At 46.0% G+C, this 26,470-nt stretch overlaps 3 protein-coding genes across 6 annotated transcripts; 2 read left to right on the top strand and 1 right to left on the bottom strand.

Annotated features, from left to right (window-relative positions):
- The first annotated feature begins 667 nt into the window (after positions 1-667).
- On the top strand, positions 668-19,171 carry SNX8 (sorting nexin 8). 4 transcript variants are annotated; one of them, XM_063171759.1, is made up of 12 exons: positions 674-718; positions 1,648-1,721; positions 8,209-8,399; positions 8,821-8,938; positions 9,211-9,332; positions 9,690-9,770; positions 10,696-10,856; positions 11,243-11,375; positions 12,476-12,544; positions 13,279-13,428; positions 13,779-13,928; positions 14,648-19,171. In XM_063171759.1, exons 2-12 carry the CDS (start codon positions 1,688-1,690, stop codon positions 14,759-14,761), a joined length of 1,323 nt encoding a protein of 440 aa, XP_063027829.1. In that variant the 5' UTR covers positions 674-718; positions 1,648-1,687; the 3' UTR covers positions 14,762-19,171. The 4 variants fall into 4 exon arrangements, with proteins under 4 accessions (XP_063027828.1, XP_063027829.1, XP_063027830.1 ...); XM_063171760.1 differs by lacking the exon at positions 674-718 and adding an exon at positions 1,291-1,512; XM_063171758.1 differs by lacking the exon at positions 1,648-1,721 and having other exon boundaries at positions 668-718.
- A 371-nt stretch (positions 19,172-19,542) lies between these two features.
- NUDT1 (nudix hydrolase 1) lies at positions 19,543-23,995 on the bottom strand. The gene is made up of 4 exons (XM_063171762.1): positions 23,911-23,995; positions 23,168-23,324; positions 20,226-20,371; positions 19,543-20,028 (listed from the first exon to the last, which is right to left on the bottom strand). Exons 2-4 carry the CDS (start codon positions 23,317-23,319, stop codon positions 19,856-19,858), a joined length of 471 nt encoding a protein of 156 aa, XP_063027832.1. The 5' UTR covers positions 23,320-23,324; positions 23,911-23,995; the 3' UTR covers positions 19,543-19,855.
- Positions 23,996-24,028: 33 nt separating this feature from the next.
- MRM2 (mitochondrial rRNA methyltransferase 2) lies at positions 24,029-26,345 on the top strand. Its single transcript, XM_063171415.1, has 3 exons — positions 24,029-24,086; positions 24,728-24,978; positions 25,686-26,345. The coding sequence occupies exons 1-3, from the start codon at positions 24,049-24,051 to the stop codon at positions 26,108-26,110; spliced, it is 714 nt and encodes a 237-aa protein (XP_063027485.1). The 5' UTR covers positions 24,029-24,048; the 3' UTR covers positions 26,111-26,345.
- Positions 26,346-26,470: the final 125 nt, after the last annotated feature.

Below are 26,470 nucleotides of genomic sequence, written 5' to 3' on the forward strand. Positions count from 1 at the left end.
GGGTAGGTGGGGGAGTCACGGATCCTGGAGCCCTTTCAGGATAGAGAGGAGGTGGCACTCGGTGCCATGAGCCGGGTGACAAGGTGCTGTTCGGTCATAAATCAATGATTTCAAGCTCTTTTCCAACCCAATTGATTCTGAGATTGCGTGACAGGAAACCCAAAGCACAGCCTCGCCAGTTACCCACTTTTCCTAGAACTTCACAACACTCCTTTTCAGATTTCAAAAACTAAACCAGTTATACTTCGGAATAATCCCGCATTAAACCCATGAGCCGATCACTCTTACACGCCGTAAGATCCTTGCGAGACGCGTTACTAATCCCGAAGCGCTTCAGCGGCGCTCGCAGCGCTCCCGGCAGCGGCGGGGCCGGTTCGCTGCCCCGCCGGAGCGCGTCCGGAGCCCCGGGGCCGCAGCCCCGCTGCAGTTTGACACAGCCCCGCTGCAGTCTGACACAGCCCCGCTGCAGTCTGACACAGCCCCGCTGCAGTCTGACACAGCCCCGCTGCAGTCTGACACAGCCCCGCCGTTCTGGAGCCGGAGCCGCCGCCCCGCGCCCCCCGCGCCCCTCGCCCCCGGCCCCGCGGGAGGCGGCTCTGCCCGCCCGCCCCGCCCGCGCTGACAGGCGGGCGCTGCGGAGGAAGGGGAGGGCGGCCGCCCCGGCCTCACATGACCGCGGCCGCGATGGACGGAGAGCCGCCCGCGGGCACGGCCGCAGGTACGGGGGGATGCGGGTGCCGGGGCCGCCCCTCGGTGCAGCCGCGCCCGCCCTGCGCTGCCCGCCCGGGAGCGGACGCGGCTCCGCGCCGGGCTCGGGGCTGCGGGGACGCGGATGAGCCGTCGGGAAGCAGAAAAGCCGCGGGGAAGCGCCGCCGCCGCCTTCCCCTCTCCCCCCGGGACAGCCGGACCCCGCTGGCCCCGGCCCGCCCGGTGGCTGCTCGCGGCCGGGCTCAGCGCTGCCCTCCGGGGCCGTGGGGGTCCCTCCCCGTGCCGAGGAGCGGGGAAGGAGCGGGGAACGCCCGGGCCGCCGGGGTTACCTGCCCGGTGCCGCCCCGGTTCAGCCGCGGGCGCTCCGCTCCCTTGCGCGGGGCCGGACGCGGGCGCGGTCCCGAAGTTCTCCCGCGGGCACTGACGCGGCCGAGCGCTCCCTCCGTGCCGCGCCGAGTTCATTCCGTGCCCGCCCGGCGGCTCCGGGCACCTCGGACCCTCCCGCAGCGGGACAGCGGCTCGGACGGTCCCGGAGCCCGCGGAGAAAGCGCCGGCTCCCAGCGCTGGGGTTCCAGCAGCGTGCAGCTGGGGCTGGGATGGAGAAACTCATAGCCGAATACTGCCAGCGCTTGTTGCGAAATGAGAGATGGAGGGAGCTCCTGGGAGAATTGAGGGAATAACGTGTTAGGCTCCTTTAGCAGTTAAACTGAAGGAAACTTTTAGAAGTTCTCTTTGAAGTCGCTGAACTTTTGTACCTGCTCTGTCCATACTATTTTTTGCTCAATTTGGAAAGAAAACGAGTAGGTAAGCTTAATGCGTAGAAAAAAGGTTTGGTTGATTGCATTTAGAACCCACTGTGAGTTTGCTCTTGATAGGCCTGTGATGCTCCCGATACAGATAATGCTTATAAATAAATTATTTTGGAATATTTCTGTCCAGGACTGATGTAACATATTGAACAGCAGCCTTTGTGGAAAAAATGTCCTACTGTACCAAAGAGAGAGCTTGCTCAGGTATGTCTGTTATGGATTTACCATCTGCTTCAGGAGCCTTATAGAGATAAAACAGTTGTCTCCAAGTAGAGTATTCTTGAACTGATTAACTTCTGGTGGTGGTGCTTCTGTACCTTTCTGACCTACTCAGCCTTCTTTAGAAAACCTGGTTTTCTTTGGCACAGCGTTTATGATGAACACTGACAGAGGGTACATAATGATTTTGGCTAAAGAAAAATAATGCTGTGAATGCAGCAATGTTTTTTATTTTTAGCATCATGATGCAGGTTCAGAGATCTTTGAAGTTTCACACCCATATGTAATTGTTTTTGGAGACCAGCAGCTTGTCAGTGAAATATACACAGTAATGAGAGTCCTGATAGGTATCACTGATGCTCCCCTTTGAGGGCACATACAAATGCTGTGGTTTGGATTTAGCAGTACTAAAAGTAGAAGTACTTTACTTTAATACAATCGAAGAGGAAAGAAAAAAGGATAATGTCCAGCTTGTAAAGTCAATTCTGCAGAGTGGCTTTTATTGACTTTTTTTTTCCTTTTGCTTTTACTTCCATGTGAGTCTGTTTTGCAATGAATGCAGGGAGGTAATGCAGGTGTTGGCTGTGTAGGGAGTGAGGTGTCTCCTTTTCTTCTGATGTAAACCTTTAACTGGGTGTTCAGCCTGTGGGAGGCTGTACAGGTTACAGACAATATAATTTGCACATTATTTCCCCCACAGTCTTCAAGTTTTATGGGTTGGTGCAGGTTGAGGGAGAAAAATTTACCAGTTGCAGGCATATGGAATTGATACAAAAGGAGGAGAGCTTTAATAATTGCTTTTCAAGAGGATTTGGGATAAGAATGAGCTTGTTTAACTATAAAATGTGTGAAAAGACCATTGGGATCCTGTAGGGCCTGGAGTGGCAATGCCATTTTTAATGCTTAAATATTAACATCAGGCATAATCAGGAGGGTGAGAAACATGTAAGGAAAATGAGAAGCAAAACAAAGATAATATATTTATTTTCATGGGATATTCTTGACCTGTATAAGGATGGTTGGATGTGGAAACTTGCCAGTTTTGTAGTCAGGCTAAAACGTCCTTGTGTAAGTTTCCCAGAGTAGTTGTTTGGGTTATTGCTTGCTGGGTTGCATTTTTGGGTGTGAATTTTTACACTTCCAACCTCTTTTGAAAAATGATAGCTTAGCAGTCATCCACTGAGCTGCTGGGAGCCAGCCCTAGCGAGCATTTGACTTTTTGTCCCTGTAATCTTAGGGCACATTCCTCGTTGGATTTTTCTCTGCTAATCCTGTTATTTCTTCAAAGTAGCTGCATCTCACGTTATTGTGCTTGCTGCAGCTGGGGGCTGTGGCTCATGGCTGTGAATGGAATGTGTCCCTTGGATCCCCAGACCTGGGGAGTCAGATGAATCAGTTGATGATCTAACAGGGCAAGAGGCCTGTTAGTTAAGGTTAGTCCTTTACACACAGTCAATCTGTGTGACAAGTTGGTGTTGGGGGTTTTTTTTCTGCTGGAGTATGGGATTGTTGTAGTTTGAGAAGCTGCAGGGGACTGCAGAAATTCAGGTGCTTTTTAAGTATTACTAAATAAAGCTTAAATAGTCTCATCTATTTTTGAGTTGAGGCATAACTTCTCTGTTTCGTCTTTAGCAGCACCAAGTGCTGAGTAACTATGTTAAACTTACTTGGAAAAAACCACCAAAAACCCCTTCCCAAACAAAAACCAAACTACCTGCAACACCAAAAAAAAAAGGGGAAATAGGAAAACCTAACCAAAGGAAAAAACCACAGAAAACCCAGAGTAAATAGTGCAGAGTACATACTTGGCATCTGTGGTAGTGGTGTTTTGGTTTTTTTAAAGGAGAAAAACAAAATGTTGGAGCCTGTTTCCAGCATCTAATTTTATGAGAGTGTGTGCTATTTTATCTTGTTTTGACATTGTGGGTAGCTTGTATTTACATGGGAATTGTTGGGAAGGAGAAAGGAGACTTTAATTAGAGTAAATATGATAACTTTTCTTGTACCCAGTAAGAAATGCAGACCTGCTTTCCTTGTTGAACACACAGCTGTGCAGCACTTAGCTTTCTTAATTCTTTTGTTAATTCTTAATTCTGATTCTTTTGCTTTTCTGCTTTTGAAATAAGAATTGCGTGGTTCAAAACAACCCAAACAAGTTGTGCGCAGTTGTTTCAAAAAATACGTAAAGCCTTTAATAGGAAAAAAGTTTTGATTGCTTCTTTTTTGGTGTACTTATGTTGTTTGGTTTTTTTTTTTTTTTTAGGGGATTTCAAATTATGTAATATTTTAAAAAAACGAGAACTAGGATGGGAATCTGTTTGAATTTGTAGTTGAAATCTGCGCCAGCTTTCAGGGAGGCTGATGTGGACGCTGGATTCTGGAATTATGGAGGAATGTTTTTGACATGATAAGGGGGAGAGGCATTTCCATAATTCCTGGGGCTTCTCATGAGAAGACAGAGAGGAAAGGGAAATGCTGATGAATGATATTTACATTGCTGCTTTGTAATTCCTGGCCCAGGAGTTGGTAGTGGAGTCCTCACTTTTTCCAGGGAAGAATCTGAGGTATCTGTGCACAAAACCAGTCAGTTTTCATATTTCCTGTGGGTTGGATCCCTCTGCTCTGCACAGCTGTGGCCTGTGATGATGGAGGAGAGATCTGAGCTGCTTTTCCTGAAGGTTTTGCTTCCTTACAGGCTCCTTTCTCCTTCTAGTAAAAATGCTGCTAATATAATAAGTAATTCTGTGGCACCATCTACTTAAGCATGTCTGATAAATTTATCTGATTATTGCCTGGTGTAATAAGGAGTTGGTAGCATCAGCCATCTGTAAAATGAAGATAAGGCCTCCAAATTTGGTTGACAGAGCTTTAACAGGGAAGGGAGATCAATGCTGTGATTTACCACCTGTGCTTCCAGCCCTGGATGTGCCTTCTCACATGTGAAAACTCTGTGCAGCTATGCAGGAACTTGGAATTTTGCTCTGGCTTTCATAAATGCATGATTTTGGAAATTTGGATGGAGGAAACTGCTAACTCCATGGAAGGCAGATTGCTGCCCAGTTGTATCAGTGGAGTAATGAATGTTGAGCACTAACTAAAGCATGAACTAGAGAAATTTTCTATTGCAGTTTTTCTCTGGGTAAGTTTCTCAACTCCCTTCAGTCCAAAGGCTATCTGACTTGCTGAAAAAAAAAAAAAAAAAGTATTATGCAGTGTTTTAGTGTTTTCATAGCTGTTTTCTTTTACAACCAAACAAAAACTAGGCCATGCTTTGAATGCTTCTTCAGACTTTTAGTTCTTGTTATCTTGTTGTCTTGTTTGCATATGTATGTTTGTACATATTATTTTTAACTTTTATATCAACTTGTTTTCAATTGTATCAGGCCACTTCCTGATACCTTATTGACAACAGATTGAGAATCTGCTGTAGCAAAAGCCTGGCTTGTAGGAAAAAGCTGATTTTTTATTTTGTCTGCTTCCCAGTGTTCCAGGGGAACCATTCCATACCTCATTTCTGTATCCACTTGCTCCTGTCTCTATATAAACTTTACCAGATAATGATCTGCTGAAAGCAAAGGGAATGTTTTCAAAATTAGCTGTTCTGCAGCAGAGGGTGCGTGATGGGAAGTTTTAAGTGTTCTGGTACAATGCATGCAAATCCTTTTACTGCCTGAACACAGGAGCTCATACCAATGAGTTCCCACTATTATCCACCATTCCTGGCCAGGGCTCTTGAGGCTGTTCCCAAATTGGCTCTTTAGCAAGCAGAATGAAAAATGGGCTGAAGAATAGCTCCAGTACATATTGCTCTGTAGGGCTGGTGTTAATGCCATGATAAGCATTTCCTAGAGCAGGTTAACAGCTGTTCCCAAGTCATTTTACTGTAGTCTCAGAGCTGTGTTTGTGGGTGTTTGTAGATTCACTCTGTCTTGTTGATACCAGGCATGCTGAGGTTATTAATTAAACAGTAATTATTCAAACTTGTTTGCATGGTTGTCTGGTTTGTGTGATTTCACACATTTAGACAAGGTTGAGATGTAAAGAAGCTGCAGAATATTTCAGGGAGAGCCAAGAGTGTGAACTGCTGATAAAGAGAGGGCATGTCCTGTAGGTGATTTTTAGAGAATAATTTGATAAAAACTGGGGAGAAATTACCAAGAAAAGGGCAACATGGCTGAATTGACAAAGGACTGTGGATTCTTGCCTGGTGGGGCATCACTCTGTGGATGTCTGCTGGGTAATGGGTTCAGACCTGTAAGGAACTGCAGAGTCCTCAGCATCTCTTTGGTTCTGGGACTTAAAGATCAAACACTGATGGTTTCATGGTTCACCTTATACATCTTTTCTCCTCATTCCTGTCTCTTGCCTTTGGGGTTTCAGGAGTTTACCAGACGATGCTGAGCCCAGTTCAGGCACTGATTTGTGCTGTTGATGTCCAGCAGAAGGATGGGAAGCAGGGACAATGACTCAATGGGCAGGAGGAGATGCTGTGTTAGCACAGATTGGCACTGCTCGGGGGATTATTTGGGGTGCATTTTGAGTAGCCCCCTTTGGGGGAGGCCTCTGCAACATCAGCCAGTGGCTGAGCATCACAGAAGGCTCTGGAATTCTCTGGAGGGAGGTGTGTGTGTGCATTGGAGGAGTAACATCATCTGCTGTCCTGTGTTGCATTTCACTGGTGTGTCTTGAGCAGTTAAACCCAAAAAATCACCAGGGTGGGCACCCAGAGAGCTGCTGCTCTGGAAATCCAGGATGCCTTGTGCTCTACAGGTGTTATCACTTCATCCAGCAAATCATCAATCAACACTGAATTAGTTTATATTATTTTACTGCAGATTTCTGGCAGCAGATTTAGGAGCTGCTCCATAGGTGGGGTTAGCAGCTGATATGTCTATTAAAGCAGAGGTGTTAAGACTTGCTTCTCTGAGTCACATTAGCAGGAATCTGAAGCCTGATGAGGCATGTGGGATAAGGTCATTTGTCCTGGATTTGGTTTGGTTTCATAAAGTCATTTTATGGAACAAATAGCCAAGTGTCTGTTATGAAGTGATAAATCTGAAGCATTAAAGATTGCTTGTTTTCCCTGTTTATCAGGGCCTAGGGCACATGAAGGAGCAGGTAGGAAATCCTTATCAGGAGGAGGTCAGGGCTTTCAAGTCAAGGCTATGACTTCTTATCTTCCTTGAGTTAATCTGTTACCCAGTTAACAACTTTTTGAACTATGTATCAAAGCTGAAAGAAATGCTTCTTGCTTCTGTGGTGTTACTGTGTTCTCAAAATTGCAGATCTATTTAAGAACTTCTGCACCATGGCAAGGAAGGGATAATGAATCCTACCTGGCTTTTTAGGTACCTTTCATCATGGATTTGACTTGCTTTATGAAAGAGCTTGTTCACAGTATGCCTCTTACAGAGAGGCAGCAACCCAGCTGCTCCAGGCTGGAGAGCAGAACTCAGGCATGGAATGGACAGAGCCCAGGGTTGTACCCTCGTTTTTCACACTATTTCCTATGTGTGGAATGGGTAGAAAAGAAAGGAGGGCTTTGAAAAACAATGTAAGCTTAGTTTACAGTCACATAATAGATGCAGTTATGAAGTCAGGGTGAGATAACAGGCTGCAGTCAGGCACTTGATAAGAGAACACTCTGAGTCATCAGCTTTGCCCCTTCTTTGATGTCATTTGTCCTCTGGGGCCACATTCTTAAGAGCCATCTTCTTTCACTTCTGCATCTGAGAGTCAGTTACTGTCCAAAGCTGCCCAGTTATGGCCAAATTTGCTGTCAAAAGCTGTTTGTTTTCTAGCTACAAGCAATGGAAGACAATAGGTAAGTTTGAAAGATTTTGCCACTTGCTGTGACTGAAGAATTGGTGGGTTGGGAGCCCTTATTAGGAACCTTTTCCCTCTGCTTTGGAACTTAAGTATGTTGACATAGTCAGTTATTGTAATTCACACTCTCTGTAGCACACTGTCATAGAGTTAATAAAATTATGTCAAATGAAGTGTCTCCTTCCTTTGTAATGATGTGCAAAATTAATGGATTAAATTTCTGCAGCGTGGTAAAAGGACACATTTTTCTTTCCTTCCATGAGTTGTTCTAGGCAGGATCCAGAAGTGCTGAGCAAGGGTTTCGTTCATTTTGGCAGATCCTGCTGTGGTGGGAGCTGGACAGACAGGAAATGCAGGCCTCTTAGCTGATTCACAGAACGAATTTGGCCTGTGATCCTTTGCTTAGTGGAGATGTCTCTGTGACTCGATATAATTGGTGGTGCCCCTGGCTGTTGTGAGCAGGGAGGTACTGATGATGTGAACGTGTGAGAAGCAGCATAACCTCCCAGGGGAGTGGCCTGGCTGGGCTTCTGGTGGTGTTGCACCACTCTGGCAGCACCAAGCAAAGGAACAGAATATTTTAAGGCTACTTCTTTTACTATATCTTATCAGGTCTACTGTTTTTTTTTCCCTTTTTGTCTTGTAGATTTGGCAAAGCCTCCAGTAAATGAACCAAGGGAAGCGGAACAGTTTCTGATGCAGACGCCCCAGGGAAATCCACTGCTGCTTTCCCACACCCTACAAGAGCTCTTGAGCAAGGACAGTGTGCAGGTGGAGCTTATACCTGAGAAGAAGGGCCTTTTTCTGAAACATGTGGAGTATGAGGTTTCCAGCAAGGTAATGTGAACAAACTTTGGGCTTGCTGAGAATGTGTCCTCCTAAAAATGTCTGTGCAGTTTCTGCTGGCAAAGCCCTGAGTGATTTAGGTGTGCTGGGTGATGCTGGTTTTAAGCAGACCAGTTATGTGGGCTGATATTTAATGCAGTAGCACTGGGCCTTGTTGACTTGGGCCTCTGCAGATTGCACCATCTAACTGAGCTGTGAAGGATGGTCTGCAAGTTCACTTGCTTGAAAACCTGAGCTCTGTACCAGAGCAGGTGTGTGACGATGGAAACAGAACGGTTTTGTAACAAACTGGTGTAGGTAGCTGGGCATTTCAAACTGAAATTGTATTTACAGTGCCAAAAAAAAAAAAAAAAATTGTTGAGGTGCTGCTGTGTAAGCTGTGCATTGATTTATCCCCCCTGGTTGATTGCAGAGATTCAAGTGCTCGGTGTACAGAAGATACAATGACTTTGTGGTGTTCCATGAGATGCTGCTGCACAAGTTCCCGTACCGCATGGTGCCTGCACTGCCCCCAAAGAGGGTGCTGGGAGGTAAACCTGCATTTTGGGCTGCAGGGGGTTTGCTTCACGCTGCGAGTGTGATAGTGTTGAAAAGAAATTTTTAAAAGATTGAAAGTCTTGGGTTCTGCTTGCCTCAGACAACTTTGAGAGTATTTGTTTGGGTGGTCAGTCTGAAAGGTCTGCTTTTGGGAGCTGACAGACTATAGGTATCCATTCTTTAGTTTTTGCTGCAGTGCTTTCTTTTTTCTTTCTGAGCTGCCATGTGAGGGACATTAACTGAAATTTCATGTTTCTTCCTGCAGCTGATCGTGAGTTCATCGAGTCGAGGAGGAGAGCGCTGAAGCGATTCATAAACCTGGTGGCTCGACACCCCCCCTTCTCAGAAGATGTGCTCTTGAAACTCTTCCTGTCCTTCAGTGGCTCAGTGAGTGTTTGTTAGCAATAGTCCTGAGCTTGCAAGTCCTGCTGTAACTGCCACAGCGTTCAGGATTGCTGTTAACCTGCATGGCTTTGCTCCCTGGGAGGAAGAGAATTTTCTCTCAGTAGGTGTTTCCACAGTGGAAAGTGGAAGGTAATTTCACTCAGTGCCAGGAGTGTAGTATTTTGAAAGTTATGACTGTTCTTAGGCAGAGATTATGCTTTTCCTTAAATTAAATCTAACCTGGGTAAAGCTGTATCTGCTGAGTTGTGCCTTGCTCCTGCAATATATCTGAGACCTGCATGAACTGCCTGTGTTTTTTCATAGTTCCTTCATGCTCATTTGATTCTATATTTTCTCCAGGATGTACAGAATAAGCTAAGGGAATTGGTCCAGGGAGTAGGAGATGAATTTGTGACTTGCAGATTAGCTACCCAAGCCAAGGTATGTATATGAATTTCTTGCAACATATTGTTCTGGTTTAAATGGCTTTCTTCTCCTGGTGCTTCAGTTATGGCATTTGTGCACTGATGAACACCTTAAGTAGGAGATATTTGTTTCTAGAGTTTGAAGGACTTGTAATTTTATTGAAAAGATCAAATAAACTTTTGATATTTCTAGCTAAATTCTGGCTCATGAATATGATATAGATTAAACAATGAATCCTGCTCAGAACTCGTTTCTCTGTAATTACTTGTACTTGCATAACAAACAAATGCACAAATTGCACAATTTAAAAGGTAATGTCTAGATTGATGTCTTTCCCTTGTGCTCATGCCCTCATTCTGTCTTGTTCTCTCCCTGTGGGAGAGCAATTTGGACTGTTATGGAAAAGCTAGTTATAAATTCTCCATATATCTGTTTATCCCAGTGATTACTGCTATGACAAGTTTTAAGTACACATCCACTGTGTTCATTGAGCAATTTCAAAGCAAGTTGTTGTTCAGGTTCCTGCAGTGCTTGCAGAAGGTTTTGCAACTGGAGCTTAATTCAGGCTTTTACCAGTGATAAACTGGTCAAAAAAAAGCTGATCTTTCAGTTTGTGCTTGACTTTACTGGGCTGGGAGTTACCAGTAGGATCAGATCAGAACTTGTGAGCTTGAAACCTCACAAATGTTCTTTTAACTACATAGAAGAATTGCAGATTTTGCCAACTCTGTCTATGCTGGGTATATGAACCCCTTTCTGCCTGTGAAAATCAGGGCTGTTTGTGTGACATGTGTCTTGGACACCTAAATGGGAAACTGATCTCTGCAGAGTTCTTAGCGCACAGAGGGAGAGTGTGAGCGCAGGAGGGAAGCCTGTCCCTCTCTGCAGACTGTGCTGTGCCTCTGATTTACCCACCAGTAATCCCTCTGTACTCCTTCAGGACTTCCTCCCAGCTGACATTCAGGCCCAGTTTGCTGCCAGCAGGGAGCTGATCAGAAATATTTATAACAGCTTCTATAAGCTCCGGGACCGTGCGGAGAGAATCGCTTCCCGAGCCATCGACAATGCCTCTGACCTCCTCATATTTGGGAAGGAGCTCAGGTAGGTTTGGAGCAACAGGGTTTGCTGGTTTCTGATGTTGGTTTAGAACTCAAAACTGTTGCAAATGGTCTGGTAAAAATGGGTGTTTTAATGCATGCTGTAGGACATAATCAATTTTCCTTCTATAAAAGAAGGAAATACACGCTTTTCAATAAAGCTGCATTTTATAGAGTGAGGAATGAAAACAGAAATACCTTCACATTCAGGTACTTGTGTTACTGTCTCTCTCCCCAGTATGTACACAGTTAACTCTGCATTTGAGATAGGACAGGAGTAGCTCAGCACTGTGAGCTATTTAGGCAGATTTGAAACTGCTCTCTGCAAATAACTTTATCTGCTCAGTGGAATTTGTCTCCTAGATGTGACCATTGCTTTTCTCCTTCCAGTGCTTTGGGCTCAGACACTACTCCCCTTCCTTCCTGGGCTGCTTTGAATAACAACACATGGGGGACTCTCAAACAGGCCTTGAAGGGTCTGTCTGTTGAATTTGCACTTCTGGCAGATAAGGCTGTGCAGCAGGTGAGTCCTTTACTTTTGTCCTTCTTTTTTCCTTTTTGTAACATAAATGAAGTACGCTGCTGCCCTGAATTTTATCTTGAATCATGAGCTCTGTGAACATAAGCTCTTCAAGAGTTAAGAGGGAGATTGCAGTCCAAACTCACATCCTCAACTAACAGCCTGCTTGTTCAAGCTTGTGTGAAATACCTGGACTGTGTCTAAATGGGAAAAAATGTAACAGGTAAGGGAAAGGAAGAAAAAACCTGCTTTCTTTCTTAATTTTAAATGGTTACTGCACACATTAAACTCACTATTAGGGTGAGCTGTCCAAAAGTGCCGTGTTCCATTTTATTAATCTGCTACAGAGAACCCAGAATAACTTACTTCTGAATCAAATTTTCAGTACTTTAATTCATGTACTTAAACATTACATGAGAACCATTCAGACAGAAGCATCACATTCCAGTCTAAGTGCACAGTGTGGTAATGACTGTCAGAGTGACGTGAGAACACGACACTCTGGGAAGGAAAAGTAATAGTTTTGTCTTCAGTGTTCTTCATCTCATTGTGTTAAAACAGTCAGTGTGCTTTTGTAGATCAGTCAGGCCAGGTCTCTTTCTCTGGAGTTTATGCTCCAGAGAGCCCTATTGATACAGGAAGAAAAGAATATTCCATAAAATAAAAAAACTGGCAGTAAAATTTGTCTTGGTCTCTGTCTCATCTCTGCCTTCTGATGCATGAACTGTTATGGGGAACGTGCAGGTATTCAGAGTTTTAATGGATTAGCTATTTTGTAGGAAGGGAAGATGAAAGATTGGAGGAATCTGCAAGAGCAGGGAATTCCAGGCAGAGTGTGCTGAAAGGACTGACACGCAGGCCTGTGAAACCAACTCCTCTTGTTCTAATGATCAGTCAGTTGGAAAAGCTGTTCCTGCCTCAGTCAGGTCTTTGTTCTGCACACTGAAGACTAAACACCCCAGTGCCATTGGAGAGATTTTTGATGCAGTTGTGTAAGCTCTGATGTGCCCTGGAGAGAGCAGTGAGAGCCTGCGTGGTGTGGGGGGGTGTGAAGGGCTGTGATGCCAGGCTGACGTAAAATGTACTTTTTCCTTGTTTTCTAGGGTAAACAGGAAGAGAATGATGTGGTGGAGAAGTTGAACCTTTTCCTGGATTTACTCCAGTCCTATAAAGTGAGCTCTGCTGTTCTGCCAACAAGAAAGTTGTTTAGAGCAAGTTTGTGCTCTTTAGAGGGTGTAACGCCAACTGGATGGAAAACTGTCTGTGAGGCCAGTTCAGAGGCAAACTGGGCATCTGGCAGAGGCAGGGGAGTGGCTCTTGGCCACAAGGAGCTCTGTAGCCTTCCTGATAGCTCATCTGATGATGAGAACTTGCCAAAGAGCAAACTCTGCGAGGAATTTAAAAATATGGCTGGTTAAACTGCATGGATCAGCTAACTTTTTGGTTTTAGATTTGGCTGCTTTTGAGTCAAAGCAGTGAACTAGATTGTTGCTGATTTGCTCATGGAGACATGAGTTCAGTTATGAATGAAAGGACTTTTTCAGCTGTATGTGGCAGCCTCTCCTGACATTCCCAGGCCAGGACTGAATTTGAAGGACTTGAGCCAGCACTTTAATTAATTGCCAGCACTTAATACTGAGAAGGTCAGAAAAGAGGCCTGATAAGATCCAAAATGTTGGCAGAAGTGTTGCTCCAGGTTGCCTCTTAAGCTCAATGGTCTGGGTTCAAGCAGTTTTGTTTCTTAAATTCTTAGCTACTGGCATTTTTTGACCCTCTTGAAAACAAAGGAGCAAAAATCTGCAGCGTAGAAATGACACAAAGTGTGACCACACGTGTGTGCTCCTGATTTACTTGGCTGTGTGTTTGCTGACTCCTGGCCCCACTGCTGTTTTCTTTTCCCATAAAGGACCTGTGTGAGAGGCACGAGAAGGGGGTATTGCACAAGCACCAGCGAGCCTTGCACAAGTACAGCATGATGAAGAAGCAGATGATGAGTGCCACTGTGCAGAACAAAGAGCCAGAATCGGTGGAGCAGCTGGAGTCTCGGATTGTGGAGGTAGGGCAGGCAGAGCAAAGGGTGGGGCTGGGCTCTGATGGTGCTGCTCTGGATCTCAGTCACATTTGCAGACAGTTTTTGGATTGAGAGGGTAGCCTGTGCTTTGGGAAATCCGTGCTACCCACTGTGCCACGTGGAAAATGTGTTGGTAGCACATAATTCGCAGGAGTTGTGGGAAGCATCAGTCTGCATGATGGAGAGGGCAATTCCTGCTGTATCAAATGGGTTCAGAACTGCCTTTTTAGGGTTTTGGTATGTGTTTGAATTGCTGGTATGGGGAGGAAGGCTGTTTTCTCCTGTTTCTCCTTTTCCCCATCCTCTTCCTGGTCACCGAGTTCCTCTTCTTTCAGCAAGAAAATGCCATCATAACCATGGAGCTGCGGAATTACTTCTCCCTGTACTGCCTGCATCAGGAGACACAGCTCATCCACATCTACCTGCCTCTCACATCTCACATTTTGGGGGCCTTTGTCAACTCCCAGATTCAGGGTCACAAAGAGGTGAGTTCTAGACTCTCCTTTTTCTCAAAATATGAATGAGAATTTGATTGGATTTGTTTTCACCCATTGGCTTCATCCTCTAATCACCTGTGCAGTTGGGCTCTCTCATAGCTTAGGAAGTTCCCTGAGGTTTTTCCAGTTTGGGGTGAGGATCAGGGTTGGCCTCTAACCCCTCTAAAAGATGGTATCTTCTTGCAGCAATTTTTTTTCTTCTTTCCTTCTCTCATCTGTATCTGGCTCTACCCTGTGAGTAGTGGAAAAAGACCCAACCATTCAGTCTCTACTCTGTAATGAGTGATGTGTGTTTGTTAGATTAATCTGGTTTTTTGCTGAGCTACACAACATATTGTATGACAAGAAAACTTTCCAGGTTTTGCTCTAAAACTTTGAAAACTCCTTTTTGTTAAACCCTTTAATATTCCCCATATACAAACTTTCTTGCTTTGGTTATATTAGAAAAGTCTTTTCTCCTTCAGCTCCCTTCCATCCTTTCAGTGAAGGAATTTGATGAAGGGAAATCTCCCTTCCATACAGGCTCAGGACAATGTTCATGGAACTGCACTGGTCTGACAGGAACATTCTGGGTGTAGTGAACTTCCTGAAAATACTTCAGCAAATTTGTTGTCTCTGTATGTCTGAGACTGCTGCTAAATTTCCATGTGGGGAGACTGTTACCTGCTGTGTGGTCATGTCTGCTCTCTCTCCTTCTCCACTCACAGATGAGTAAAGTTTGGAATGAATTGAAGCCAAAGTTGAGCTGCCTTTTTGTGGGATCCAGCAGTATGCCAACTCCACCACTGTCACCTCCAGAGGGAAACTTCTTTTCCAATTAACGTTCCAAGCATCCCACACGGAGCAAGAAGGGCAATCAACGAAGGGGTGGGACCTCTACCTCCAATGAATCCTCCAAAACAGCTATTTTTATTTTTATTTTTTTTTTTAATATTGCTGCTTTGAGCTGCTCTCTGATTTAGACAGACTGGATGTGGGGCAGAACATAATGGATATAGAGACAATTTTGTAATTTTGCAATGCCCAGGGGCAGAGCTGATGCTCATTCTCCTGCAGCCACTCCTCATGGGGTTGGGACAGGGCCTGGCACAGCGAGTGCTGCAGGGTTTGTTGTTGCTGGGGCCTCTGCATCTTGTACTAACAGTCCTCCAGTGGTGTTTATCTGCAGCTGTGCTGACACATCTCTGCACGTCTCTCAAGTGCTGAGATGAACAGGATAGCTGAAGCACTTGCTTGTAGTGGAGATAAATTGCTTTTTATGCCTTGGAGGGCCTGTGTTAGGGACGTGTGTGCATGAGGAAAGCTGAAAGCCATCCCCCATCCTGTTGTAGGTGTCTGGATTTGATTTCTTACTGCTAGACCTTAGCACAAAATGAATGAAGTGGTTGGATTTTGTAACCCAGCTGGGCAGGGGTCAGTGCTGCTCTGTGACAGGGATTTTCCTGATGGTGCTGGATGGACTCTATTGTCAGTTTGTTTCCCTTCATGGTTGAAGGGCACTCTGGGGACTTGCTCTTATTTTTCAGTTTGGGGCCAAAGACAGCTGGGTTCAGGAACTCAGAGGAGTTTGCCTGGCATAAACGAGAAAATAATTGACTAAAACATTCCTTAATTGTAAATCACTTGTACTACAGGAGTGGAACAGCTACAAGGTAGCTTGTTTATTTCTTCTGGAGGTTCTGACCTCCATCTGGTGAGTAGCTGCTCAGATCTGTTGGAGAGCTGCTGACCCAAAGGCTGGTGTTTTCTTTGGTGTAATATCAGAAGTATCCTGCTGCACCAGCAGGCTGGAACACAGTGCTGATAAAGTTCATTTGCAAAAATTGAGTATTATCAGGATGTTACTGTCTTTCTTCCTGGCTGTGGGTAGCATTGCAGTATGTTTGTTTGTGAAGGAGAGAAGGAGAGTAGATGATTAAGTGAAAGTTCTCATCTCTAAAAACACCACAGCCCTTGGTAATGGGCTTTTCAGAATGGTTTGTGGTTGTGATAAAGGGACTAAACACTCCCCACTTTGCATCTCCAGTGGCTTTGCCTTGGGAGGCAAAGGGGGAGAACATGTAAGTCATGTTACCTCAGGGGAAATGTGCACATCCTCCAGAGAAACTGATAATCAAACTGCAAACGTCTGCAGCAAAGCTCTGTGTGAACAGGACTCCCTGAACCTGACTTCTCTGGGGCCAAAACAGCTCCCAAAGGGGAATTTGTGACTTGGCTTCTTAGCATTTTCCTCGAATGGGTAAAAAAGGAAGCACATTAACAAGGATGAGTGCGTGCTGTTAATCAGAATCATTACAGTATTTTCCCACTGGGGAACTTCCCCATTACCAGGAAGTATATTTAAATCCTCCAATCACAAAAGCTTTCTTGATTTGATTTTTTTTTTCATTTAGAAATTTCAGTGCAACATGAAACTCTTCCTAGCCCAGATGGAAATTCTGGATTAGTTTCTTCAGCTAGGAGCAAGAAAAGTTATTTGCCCAGTTTTAGGAGACTGAATAACCATTACTCCCACTCCTCAACATGAAGTAAATACACTGCTATGGGTGAATTCCTTGAGTGCTGGGCCTTAAGCAGCGTGTAGCCAACCTTGCACAGATTGCATTAAAGAGCTTTTTCCAACAATTCAAATGTTAACTCACTTTCCTCCTGCACATGGGCCTTGTCCAGTGAGATAGATGAACTGCAAATGGCTGTGACAGATTTGATTCTCTCCTGGAGATTTCCTAAGTGATGCAGAAGAAATTCTGCTCACAAGCTGGAGCAAACTGTCAGGGGAGGGAAATGTTTCTACAGTCCAGGTACAGAGAAGATATAATCTCAGGCATGGTACAACAGGTTTTTTCTGCTTGACCTTGTCTTGATTAGAAAGATGGTTTGTGGTTCAAGTGTGGAAAGTGTGTTACCAGACTTTTCCATGCTCTTCACATTATCAGAAGGTGCTGGCTGGTTATGGCTGGCTTAGTCTCAGCACCCATCCTCCCTCACTGGTTTGCCTGATGTGATGAACAGTGAAACTGAGAAAACACTCTATGTTTTGGGGCAAGATCTGATAATTTATGATGGGTCTCATAAGTTACTTGTTTGACTGGGCAGTGTTCTGTAGGAGTGCTTGCAAAGGAATAGCCTGAATGGAACTTTGCACTTCTCACTTTTAGAAAAACATTACAATTTTAAACTTAAGATCAAAAAACAACCCCCCAAAAAGCAAACATCAAAATTACATTAGGTCTTTAGACTAACTCCTCTTTCCTCTTTCCCTAAAGCACAAATTGGACGGTCCTAGTGCAGAGACTGTAACAATAATAGACACACCACAGGACCTATAAGGAAACTGAAATGACCTTGTTTTGAGAAATATCCCCTTCCTCCATTGTCAGCCCTTGTGTCTTTGAGGAGAGTTTTGGGGGTGGGCTTTTCTTGTTTTGGTTTTACTCTGTTCACCAGGTATTTGAGAACTGAGGCCCAGTATTCCCAAAGCTGATCCAGCTGCTGGCACTTTCAGAGTTTATTTCATACTGGACTGTCAAGCTTGTTTCATTCCTAAACATGCAGACACTATTTCATACAACCCTTAGTTTGCAAACCTTTCTTCTGGGAGACTGGTCAGTGTGCAAATAGCACTGTTTGTTTACCTCAGTGTGTGAGGGATTTCCTTACTGTTTTCATTTTGTTCAGTTTATGGATCTGTCAGACTTGGAGGGCAGCATCAAGCACAGCTTCCTTCCTCCAGAGGGAAGCAGCAGGGACTCAAGGATCCATCAAGCTGTCTGTCTGTCCTAGCCAATGTGGGGAAAACAGTTGTGGTTACCTCCATGCTCCTGCCTTCTGCAGTAAACACTAACCAAGCCAGACTAATTGAGGAGTGTGTGCTGCCTATCTGAGATCTGATGCTCCTGTAAGATGCAGTGCCAAAGTGTTAATGTGCTTTTGTGAATGGAAGCTTTTCTGTGTGTGCTTGAGGTCAGGGGACTTTGATGTGCTCAAAGGAGTGATGGTAGAAAAGCCTGCAGTGTCTGTCAGAGCAGTGCTGGAGCTACCAGGGTAGCAAACACCCGAGACCTTGAAAGGCTGCCTGAAAATTGTTCTCTGAAAAGGGCTCTGAGTTTTGTCACTCCTGAGGGCTTCTCCACTTCCAGCTGTGAAGTGGGAATACACAGGCTTTTTGTCAGTATCCTGTTGAAAGGCTCAAAACTATTTACAGAACCTTAAATCTTGTATCCTTCTTTCCTTCCATCTTCCTGGCAAGTTGTTTCTCCTCAGCTGTAACATGTTCAACGGTGCCTTGCTACATTCCAGTGCTTTTAACTCTCCTTTAACCATGCAAGGGTGTAATTCCTGGAATTTTTAACAGGCTAATTTACACTCTTCTGTTTGTGATGTTTATTGAAACACAAAGATCACCATCTGGGGACAGAACTTACTTAAGAGCAGTATCATCCCAGCTCTTTGACATGAGCTAAAAATCAGGGTTGGGGAAAGCCCCTTCCTGAAAAGACTCACCTGACTGCAGACAGGATATAACAAGTGCAAGCTTGAGCCATGCTTGTTCTTTTCCTACCCAAACTCCTGGAGGAACAGAAAGTAATTCTGTGCAATTGTCACGTGCTGTCTCTCACCCAGCAATTTACAGTTTCCATCAGGAAATAAACCAAGGTATTTAGCAGGTATTGGCTGCCAGTCATGCCCTTTCCTACCATGCAGTAAGGTCCTACACTCTGTAAAAGCTGCTTGTCCTTTTGTGCTTATTCTATTTGCCCCAAGCCATTCTCTCTGTTAGAGCAGCCAGGAACCCTCACTGCCAGGTCAGAAGCAGAGGTGGGTATCTCTGTTTACTCTATAAATAAGTGTGCAGCACAAAAGGAAAAGTAAGGTTTGAAGGTGTTAATTCATCCTCCTAAGTCTGAGCTGTGGCTTGCTGAGCAGATTAAGAAGGGTGTTTTGCGTGGTATAAACTTTTCAAAACTGCTGGAAGGAGACAAGAAACAAACATAGTTCAGAGGGTGTGAATTTTGCCTGCCTGGAATATCCTGTATCTTTGCTTTGCTCAAATAGCCTTATGTATGAAGCACTTTATTCAAATGCAGGAATTAAAGAACTATTACTACAGCTGGTAGACTGGAAATGTTTACAGATCCTACATGACATTCCAAGATTCTATCTGTAAGTGTTACATGTCTGTAAAAGTGTTTGAAAAAAGGAAAAAAAAACCCAACTTGTGTAAGAAGTTACATATGTGATGTGTTATTTCTGGCATGATTGGATCAAACTTGTGCTGCCCACCATGCTGGGTTGGGCTGACATCAGTGCTGAGCAGTCACCTGCCCTGGGACAAAGCCTGCAGCCCTAGGGGATGGCACTTTGCAACAAGAACTAGCTGGAAGTTGAATTTATTCAGTATATTTTTACCTGAAATGCTCAAATAGTTTGACTTTCACAGTAACAGTGAAAGCTGGGCTGAGACAGGACTGTACATCTGCCTCTGGCTTGTGCTTTAACTCCCATAACCTCACACTGCCTTCAGCTGGAGGATCCTGAAGAAATCTTGGTTTGAACTTTTCAAAAGGCTTTCACAGCATCCTTATAACAGAACAACACATGCTTTTACTAAAAAAGTATTTTTAATTATAACAATAATAAAAAAATCTACCCATAAGGGAAAGACTTAAGCCACTAAAAGGGTTAACATTTATTTTTTAATAACTGTGATCACATAACCACCAAAGCCAGGGACTTCACAGCATGGAAAATCTTGTTACTTTTATTTCTGCTCTAAGAAACCCCCTTACTTTGCAGTGACCTGGAAAACAAGTCTTGTGTTCTGGCAAGCTGAGCAATGAGACCCTCATAAGTCACACTCAGCATGCTGTAGCCCAATGTGGGCAGTAGCATGTGGGCTGAATGCTTCTGCTTTCTTAAACTTCCTCCACTTCTTTCAGGCTGTGCTCCAGGATGGTGTCTTGTCCTTGGAACTTAAAATAGCCACGAAACAACTTTCTCTGAAGCACCAGGGGAAACCAGTAGCTGTCATCAGGCCACATGCGATGGAAGGGCACCTCGTCCAGCTGAAACCACTGGGGCCTCATTTCTGGTGGCACAAAACAAGAGAACTCTGCGTGGGACATGCTCGTGGATTTTTGCTGCCTACGCTGAATATTGGTCAACAAGCAGCTTCCCTCTCCAGCCCAGCTGCCTTCCTTCTGGGAGGCATTTTAGTGTGAATAGTTCTCCATTTCCTAAGGGCAAGAGCATGCACCTCCTTCTTTCCCCAGACCAGCCACCTACCCTCACTTTCTGTTGGCTCTCCGTGGAAGTGATCTGCTCGGAAAATGTGAACGTCCATGAGTTCAGAGTTGCCCACAAATTCAAATGTGATCTGACCCATCTTCTGCAAGGTGTCCACAGTCAGTCCACTCTCCTCCAGGAGCTCCCTGCACAAGAAAAAGGCTTCTTATATGAAACTGAGCATTGGGAGGACAAAAATGCAGTCATTACCTTTACTCACACATTTAAAAGCCTTCCAGTGAACCAGAGGTGAAAGCTCTTATAGTACAACAGAGCAGGGCTCTGACCTGCACCAAGCCACGAGGCTACAACACCACAGTGGAGCCAGGCCAGGTGGGATTGTGTGTTATTCCAGGCTCCTGAGCCTGGCAGGAAAACACTCAGTGTTGGAAGGGGAAGATTCAGGAACATGGGTCATTTAGTAGAATTTAGTCCTTGCAACATGCAGCTCTTCTCTGAGGTAAGGGAGAAGTGGGGATGTGAAGTCATCTGACTGTGGCTGGGTGTGGCTTCAGAACTCCAAGATACACGTCATTTAGACAGGCAAAAAGCTTTGCCAGCTTCAAGCTGAACCTTTTAGAATTGTGGAGAAGCAGGTCATGAACACCAGAAAGAACATCTATACCTGCTACACAATCAGCTACTTGTAAAGCAAACAAGCTTAGTTAAATTACACACTCCATCACACCATTTGCACACAGGAGGTTGAGAATTCCGGTTCCCATTCAAATGCAGTGTAAAAATCACAAAGCACTTGTCCAAACTCTGCCCTTCTGCTCCTTGGGAGCACATTGGGCATAACCAGTGGCCAAAAGGGAAGACTTTTAAGAGCACTTGGAGAGCTGTGCCAGCTCTTTTCCACACACCACCATGCACAGCTACTTGAAGCACATTCAATTATTTCCTCTCTTTATGCTCTGTGCTCAGAGCTTTTTTTATTTTACCTCACTCTAAAAGAAGCAGCATGGCTTGAAGTTAGTCATGGTTTTATAATGTACAAAAATAAGGAATACTCTGAAACTGTGTATCTTTAGTTATAGTTAATAATTAACATAGTTGCCTATTTGGCAGGAACTACAATTTTAAAATGTAATGGAAATGATTTTAAGGCTCCAGCTTTCTTTGGCATTGGTTTCATGGATCCCATCTTTCAAAATAATACTTGAAATTAATGTCTTGGCTAATTTTAGTTTATCTTCTGAGAAGCTATCTATGTCTAAAATAGAAGCAGTTTTCCAGCAATGACTCTAAAAGCCTCCTTTTACAGGCACTGATAATTGAACAACAAAGCACAACATTGCTACAGTTCTCCAGCTATCCATCAGCTGCTTGGCTCTGTCTGTAGTAAGTGGAAACATTACAGGTGGCAAACTAGAAATAACTCATTCACTAAATGCTCCCCTTACCAGATGTGCCACTGAGGACCTGCCCATGTGCTCATGGGAATGTGCTGTACACAGCAGAAGATGGAAATCTTCTGGGAACTTTTCATGTTTTGGGTTAATATTTAACTACCTGTGCTGAGACTTCCCACCTGCTGCCTCTGCCAACCCAACGGAGACAGAGCAACGTGGAACCACAACCTCAGACCTCAACTGGCAGTGCAGAGTGGAAGTGGCACAAGGGAAGTTTGATTTGGAGTGTGTGGTGCTTCCTGCAGCAGAGCTGTGCCCTGAGGCAGCACTGCACCACCCAGCAAGGTGACCACTGTGTCCAGCTGCTCCTGGCGCTGGGGACAGCCTCCTGCCCAGCTGACCTCAGCAGGAACTGGCTGTGTCATTCTGGAGGAAACTGCAGCTGAAGGGGTGGGGACAGTCCCCAGCAGCAGGTGCTGGCTGTGCTCTGGCACGCTGCATTGGAATTGAGGAAAATTTTAGCACCTGACATCTTGTATGAGCACAGGTTTTGGTGTCAAACTTGGGGCCAGCACAGGTAAACACACCAAGGAAATCAAATGCTACATTAAAGCATTAGATTTACCTCATAGCCAGTTGCAGGTAAGTCCAGCAAATGTTAAGTGACAAAACTCGTGTCCCTCCCGCCACTCAGAGATGATAAATCACATGAAAAGCCACAATGAAATGTCAGGTACGTTAGGGCTGCTGGGAGCACATCTGCACAGGGACCCTGCTGTCCCTGGGCCCAGCTCACCACAGAGCCTGGTGGTTGTGCTGGCACAGCTGGGGAGGCTGTTGAGGGCAGAAGCTGTTGGGAACCAGCTGAGCACACCATGACTGATCTTCCTGCAGGTGCAAGGGCAGCTTTGGGCACGTTATCAGAAACGGAGGAGATGGCAAAGCACAGCTTTGTATCAGCAACATTCATGTAAAGAACAAGGTACCTAATTTTTAGAGGAATTTAGCAATTTAGCTGTGATTTGCTACTTCATTTTAATGACCAGATAGATGAAAGAACTACAAGAAATCAGTACTGAAGGGTTCAGAAATTACACTCTGCCTTTTTACTGATGCAATTCAATTGTGCAACTCAGCATTAGCACTTAAAAATGTCACACCACACGATCAAATAATAAGCAGCTAGGGTAATTATTTAAATTTAATTAGCTGTAATTCTGCTATATAGCCAAAATTAAACCTTGCACCTCTGTGAAGATTGCAAGAAACTCTATCCACCACTCAGACTCATTCTCAGTTTAGATCAGAGTCCAGGGAGGACACAGGAAGTTCTAGCTGCTCACAAACTGGATAAGTTTAAGATATGCAGGTGACAAAGGTGATGATTATTTCTCTGTACATGTGGATGATCCCTCATCACCTGTGGAGCAGGTGTTCAGAGCTGGGCCATGACTGCACTGGTGGGTAACACGAGGCTATCACTGACCAGATGAGCCGCGGTAGCTCCGCCTGCAGCCCACAGCCGATGGTCCAACACCTCCCCCTGTGCCCCCATACCTGTCCCCGTGGCACCGGCCCGGCCCTCACCTGCGGGCAGCCTCCTCGATGCTCTCCCCGGGCTGCACCTTGCCCCCGAAGCCGTTCCACAGCCCGGCGCCGAACCCGCGCTTCTTCATGCCCAGCAGGACGCGGGACGGCTGCACCACCAGGACGAGGGTGAAGAGTCTGGAGGTGTGCATGGCTCCTGGCGGAGGGACGAGGTGGACACGCTGTGCCGAGGGTTCCCGGTCCCTTCCGAGGGGACCCGGGGGTGCACAGAGCCCCGAACACCTAGCAGCCCTCCCCAGTGCCCGGTCCCTAAAGCCCGGTCCCCCAGCACCTCTCCCAATACCTCCTTCTCTAATGCTCCCACTGACCCTCGCTCTCCTGCTACCTCTGCACCCCCTTCCCAAAGTTTGATCCTCCATTCCCAAATCCTTGTTTCCCCAAACCCGCCCCACCAAGTCCTGACCATCTTTAACACCCTCTCCCAGCACCCCTGACTCCCAGCACCCCTTCCCCAAATCTTCCATCCCCTCTGCAAATCCCTGTCCCCCCAGATTCTCCGAGCACCTTCAGCATCCCTTCCCCGAATCCCTGAGCCCCCAGAAAACCCTCCCCAAATCTCCGATCCGGTCTCCTTAAATCCTTGTTCCTCCTAAACTCCCTCCCCGAATCCCGTACCACCCTCAACATCCCCTCCCCGAATCCCTGACTCCCAGCGCCCCTTCCCCAGATCGTTGAACCCCTATCCCAATCCCTGACCCCCCTGCGCTCCCGTCTCCCCGCACCTCAGCCCCGCACTCGCGGCTTTCCCGCCCGCCTCGGTGTCACCCTCGGCCGCGGCCCGTCCCCGCTCTTCCCGCGCCGCCGCCGCCCCGCCCGCGGCCGCCGTAAGGGGAGGCGGGACAGGGCGGGCCGAGGCGGCCATGGCGGGCCCGGGCGGAGCTGTCCTTGCCGGGGGCAGGTGCGTGGCGGGGCCGCTGAGGCGATCCCGGCGCCCACGAGGGGAATGGTGGGGTGCCCTAGAGCCGGTGCCTGGAGATTCCCTCGGGAATGGGTTAATGGGGGTCTGGGTTCTGCGCGGGCCGTGCCTCTTGGTTGCTCTGCCAGGCTTGCAGGAACTCGGCCATCCCTCCGTTCCTTTGAGGGGCTCACAGGGGCCACCGGCCCCGCTGAGGCAGCTCAGGAGTGCTGGGATCACTCTGCTGTGTCCTGTCCTTAAAACACCTGAGCAGAAGCGGGAGTGGGATCACTTTCCCCCCTTAGCTCAGGATAGGACATGAGGCCTCATCCAAAGTCTGACCCTGCTGTTGTGATAGGAACTGATAAGTAAAGGTGCCAGAAATCTCAAATTTGGGGGCTTCTTTTTAGAATCACAGAATAGTTTGGATTGGAAGGGACCTCTGGAGACCATCTAGCCCAATGGAGCTGGTGGCATAGGAACGTGTCCAGCTGTATTGAGAATGTCTCGTGATGGACACTCCACATCCTCCCTGGCTGCCTCTAGTGACTGGAATTAGTTACTCTAAAGACTTTTAAAATACAGAGTGCGTGGTTATGTACTAACTGGTTGACTGGCCTCTCTTCCTGGCTTTGGCTGTGCAGATGCCTGCACACCACGGTGAAGTTTCTGAGGAAAACTGGAAATGAGCAGAGGTGGTTGGAGCGGCACTTGAAGGATCCCTTTGTCAAGGCATCGAAGCAGCAGCGGTACCGGTGCCGAAGTGCCTTCAAGTTGCTGGAAATTGATGACAAGCTCTGTGTTCTTCGTCCAGGATTTTCTGTTCTTGACTGTGGAGCAGCACCTGGTGCTTGGAGCCAGGTTGCTGTAGAGAGGGTCAATGCCTTAGGTATTGGTAAGTGCAGTTTTTTGGCAGGCAAGATGGGGATGGTACTCCTCTTGAAGTATGTGAGAGGTCTGTGAAATACCACAGAATCTAAATCAAAATACTGTGAAATTAAGGAAATATTATGATGGTAACAGTATGGGGAGGGGACATGGCTACTGGCAAGTGCCAGAGTCACTGATAAAAACATGAAGGGATGAGCCTAGTAAATCTTCATGTAGAGAAATTTACTTGTTTATGAAATAAAACATACCATGTGGTGCTAGTGATCTGATTAGCTGTTGTAGGGAAGATCCTTCATCCAGTTCTGAGATTGATGTCACCTTTAGCAACTACCTTGGCTTATTTGAAATATTGTTTCCCTTCTCGAAAAATGGAAGCAACTGCTTTGCATTGTTTACATGGGTGAAGCAAGTGATATTTACAAAGTGAGGTGTTACCATCTGCACCATTATCCAGGATTTCTGGACTGTCAGCCTTGTAAGAGCAGCAGAAAACCAAGAAAAATCCTCCTTGTTTATCCAAAGTAGCTGAGTTTTTATGTCTTGAACAGATGAGCTTATGGCAAACCCTCCATCCAGATGCACCCAGCAAACTGCCAGGGGACAAGAAGGCAGCTGTGGCAGGGGGTGGGTTGTGTCTGCTGGCACAGAGCTCGTGCATGTGCAGCTTTTTGCAGCCAGTCTGAGTGTTCCCTGTGTCATTCATCCTTACAGATGCTGCTGTCCCCACTGGCTTCGTGCTTGGCGTTGACCTGCTGCGGATTTCTCCCCTGGAAGGAGCAGTTTTCCTGTCGGAGACTGACATGGCAGAGCCCAGCACGCTGAGGGCCATCCAGAGCCTGCTTCCCCTGGGGAAGGCAGATGTCATCCTGAGTGACATGGCCCCCAACGCCACAGGCATTAAAGAGCTGGATCATCAGAAGCTGATCAGGCTGTGTTTAGGCCTCCTGGATATAGCCCAAAGCATTTTAAAGCCAAAAGGAACGATGCTCTGTAAATTCTGGGATGGATCCGAGGCCCGCCTGCTGCACAACAGACTGAAGGAGCAGTTCCAGGATGTGAGGACTATAAAGCCTCAGGCCAGCAGGAAGGACTCTGCAGAATCTTATTACTTGGCAAGGCTATACAGAGGGAAATGAAAGTCATGAGCTGCAGATTCTGTGACATTGGTTGGAAATCTCAGTTTAGTGGGTGTTTCAAGGAAAATCCCACCATTAAGACCTTGGGGAAGTTTGCTACTCTTCTTAAAGTCCATCAGGCTTTTCAAATACTGTGGACAAAATGGTTAGGAATGGAGAGGAATAATCTGAAAGGCAACCTCTGGGGCTGGAGTAATGGAAATGAAAATAAAATCTTGATTATATGAGTTTTTAATGGGTTCATGATGTCATGAATGAGACTGACCATAAAGGTGATTGTTAGAACATGAGGGGACAGCAAAGGGGAGTTTGAGCCAATTCAGTGCCTTTTAGAAAATGTTTCTGTGCACATCAGGATCT

The sequence above is a fragment of the Melospiza melodia genome, chromosome 18 (assembly GCF_035770615.1).
Source record: "Melospiza melodia melodia isolate bMelMel2 chromosome 18, bMelMel2.pri, whole genome shotgun sequence".
Lineage (NCBI taxonomy): Eukaryota > Metazoa > Chordata > Aves > Passeriformes > Passerellidae > Melospiza > Melospiza melodia.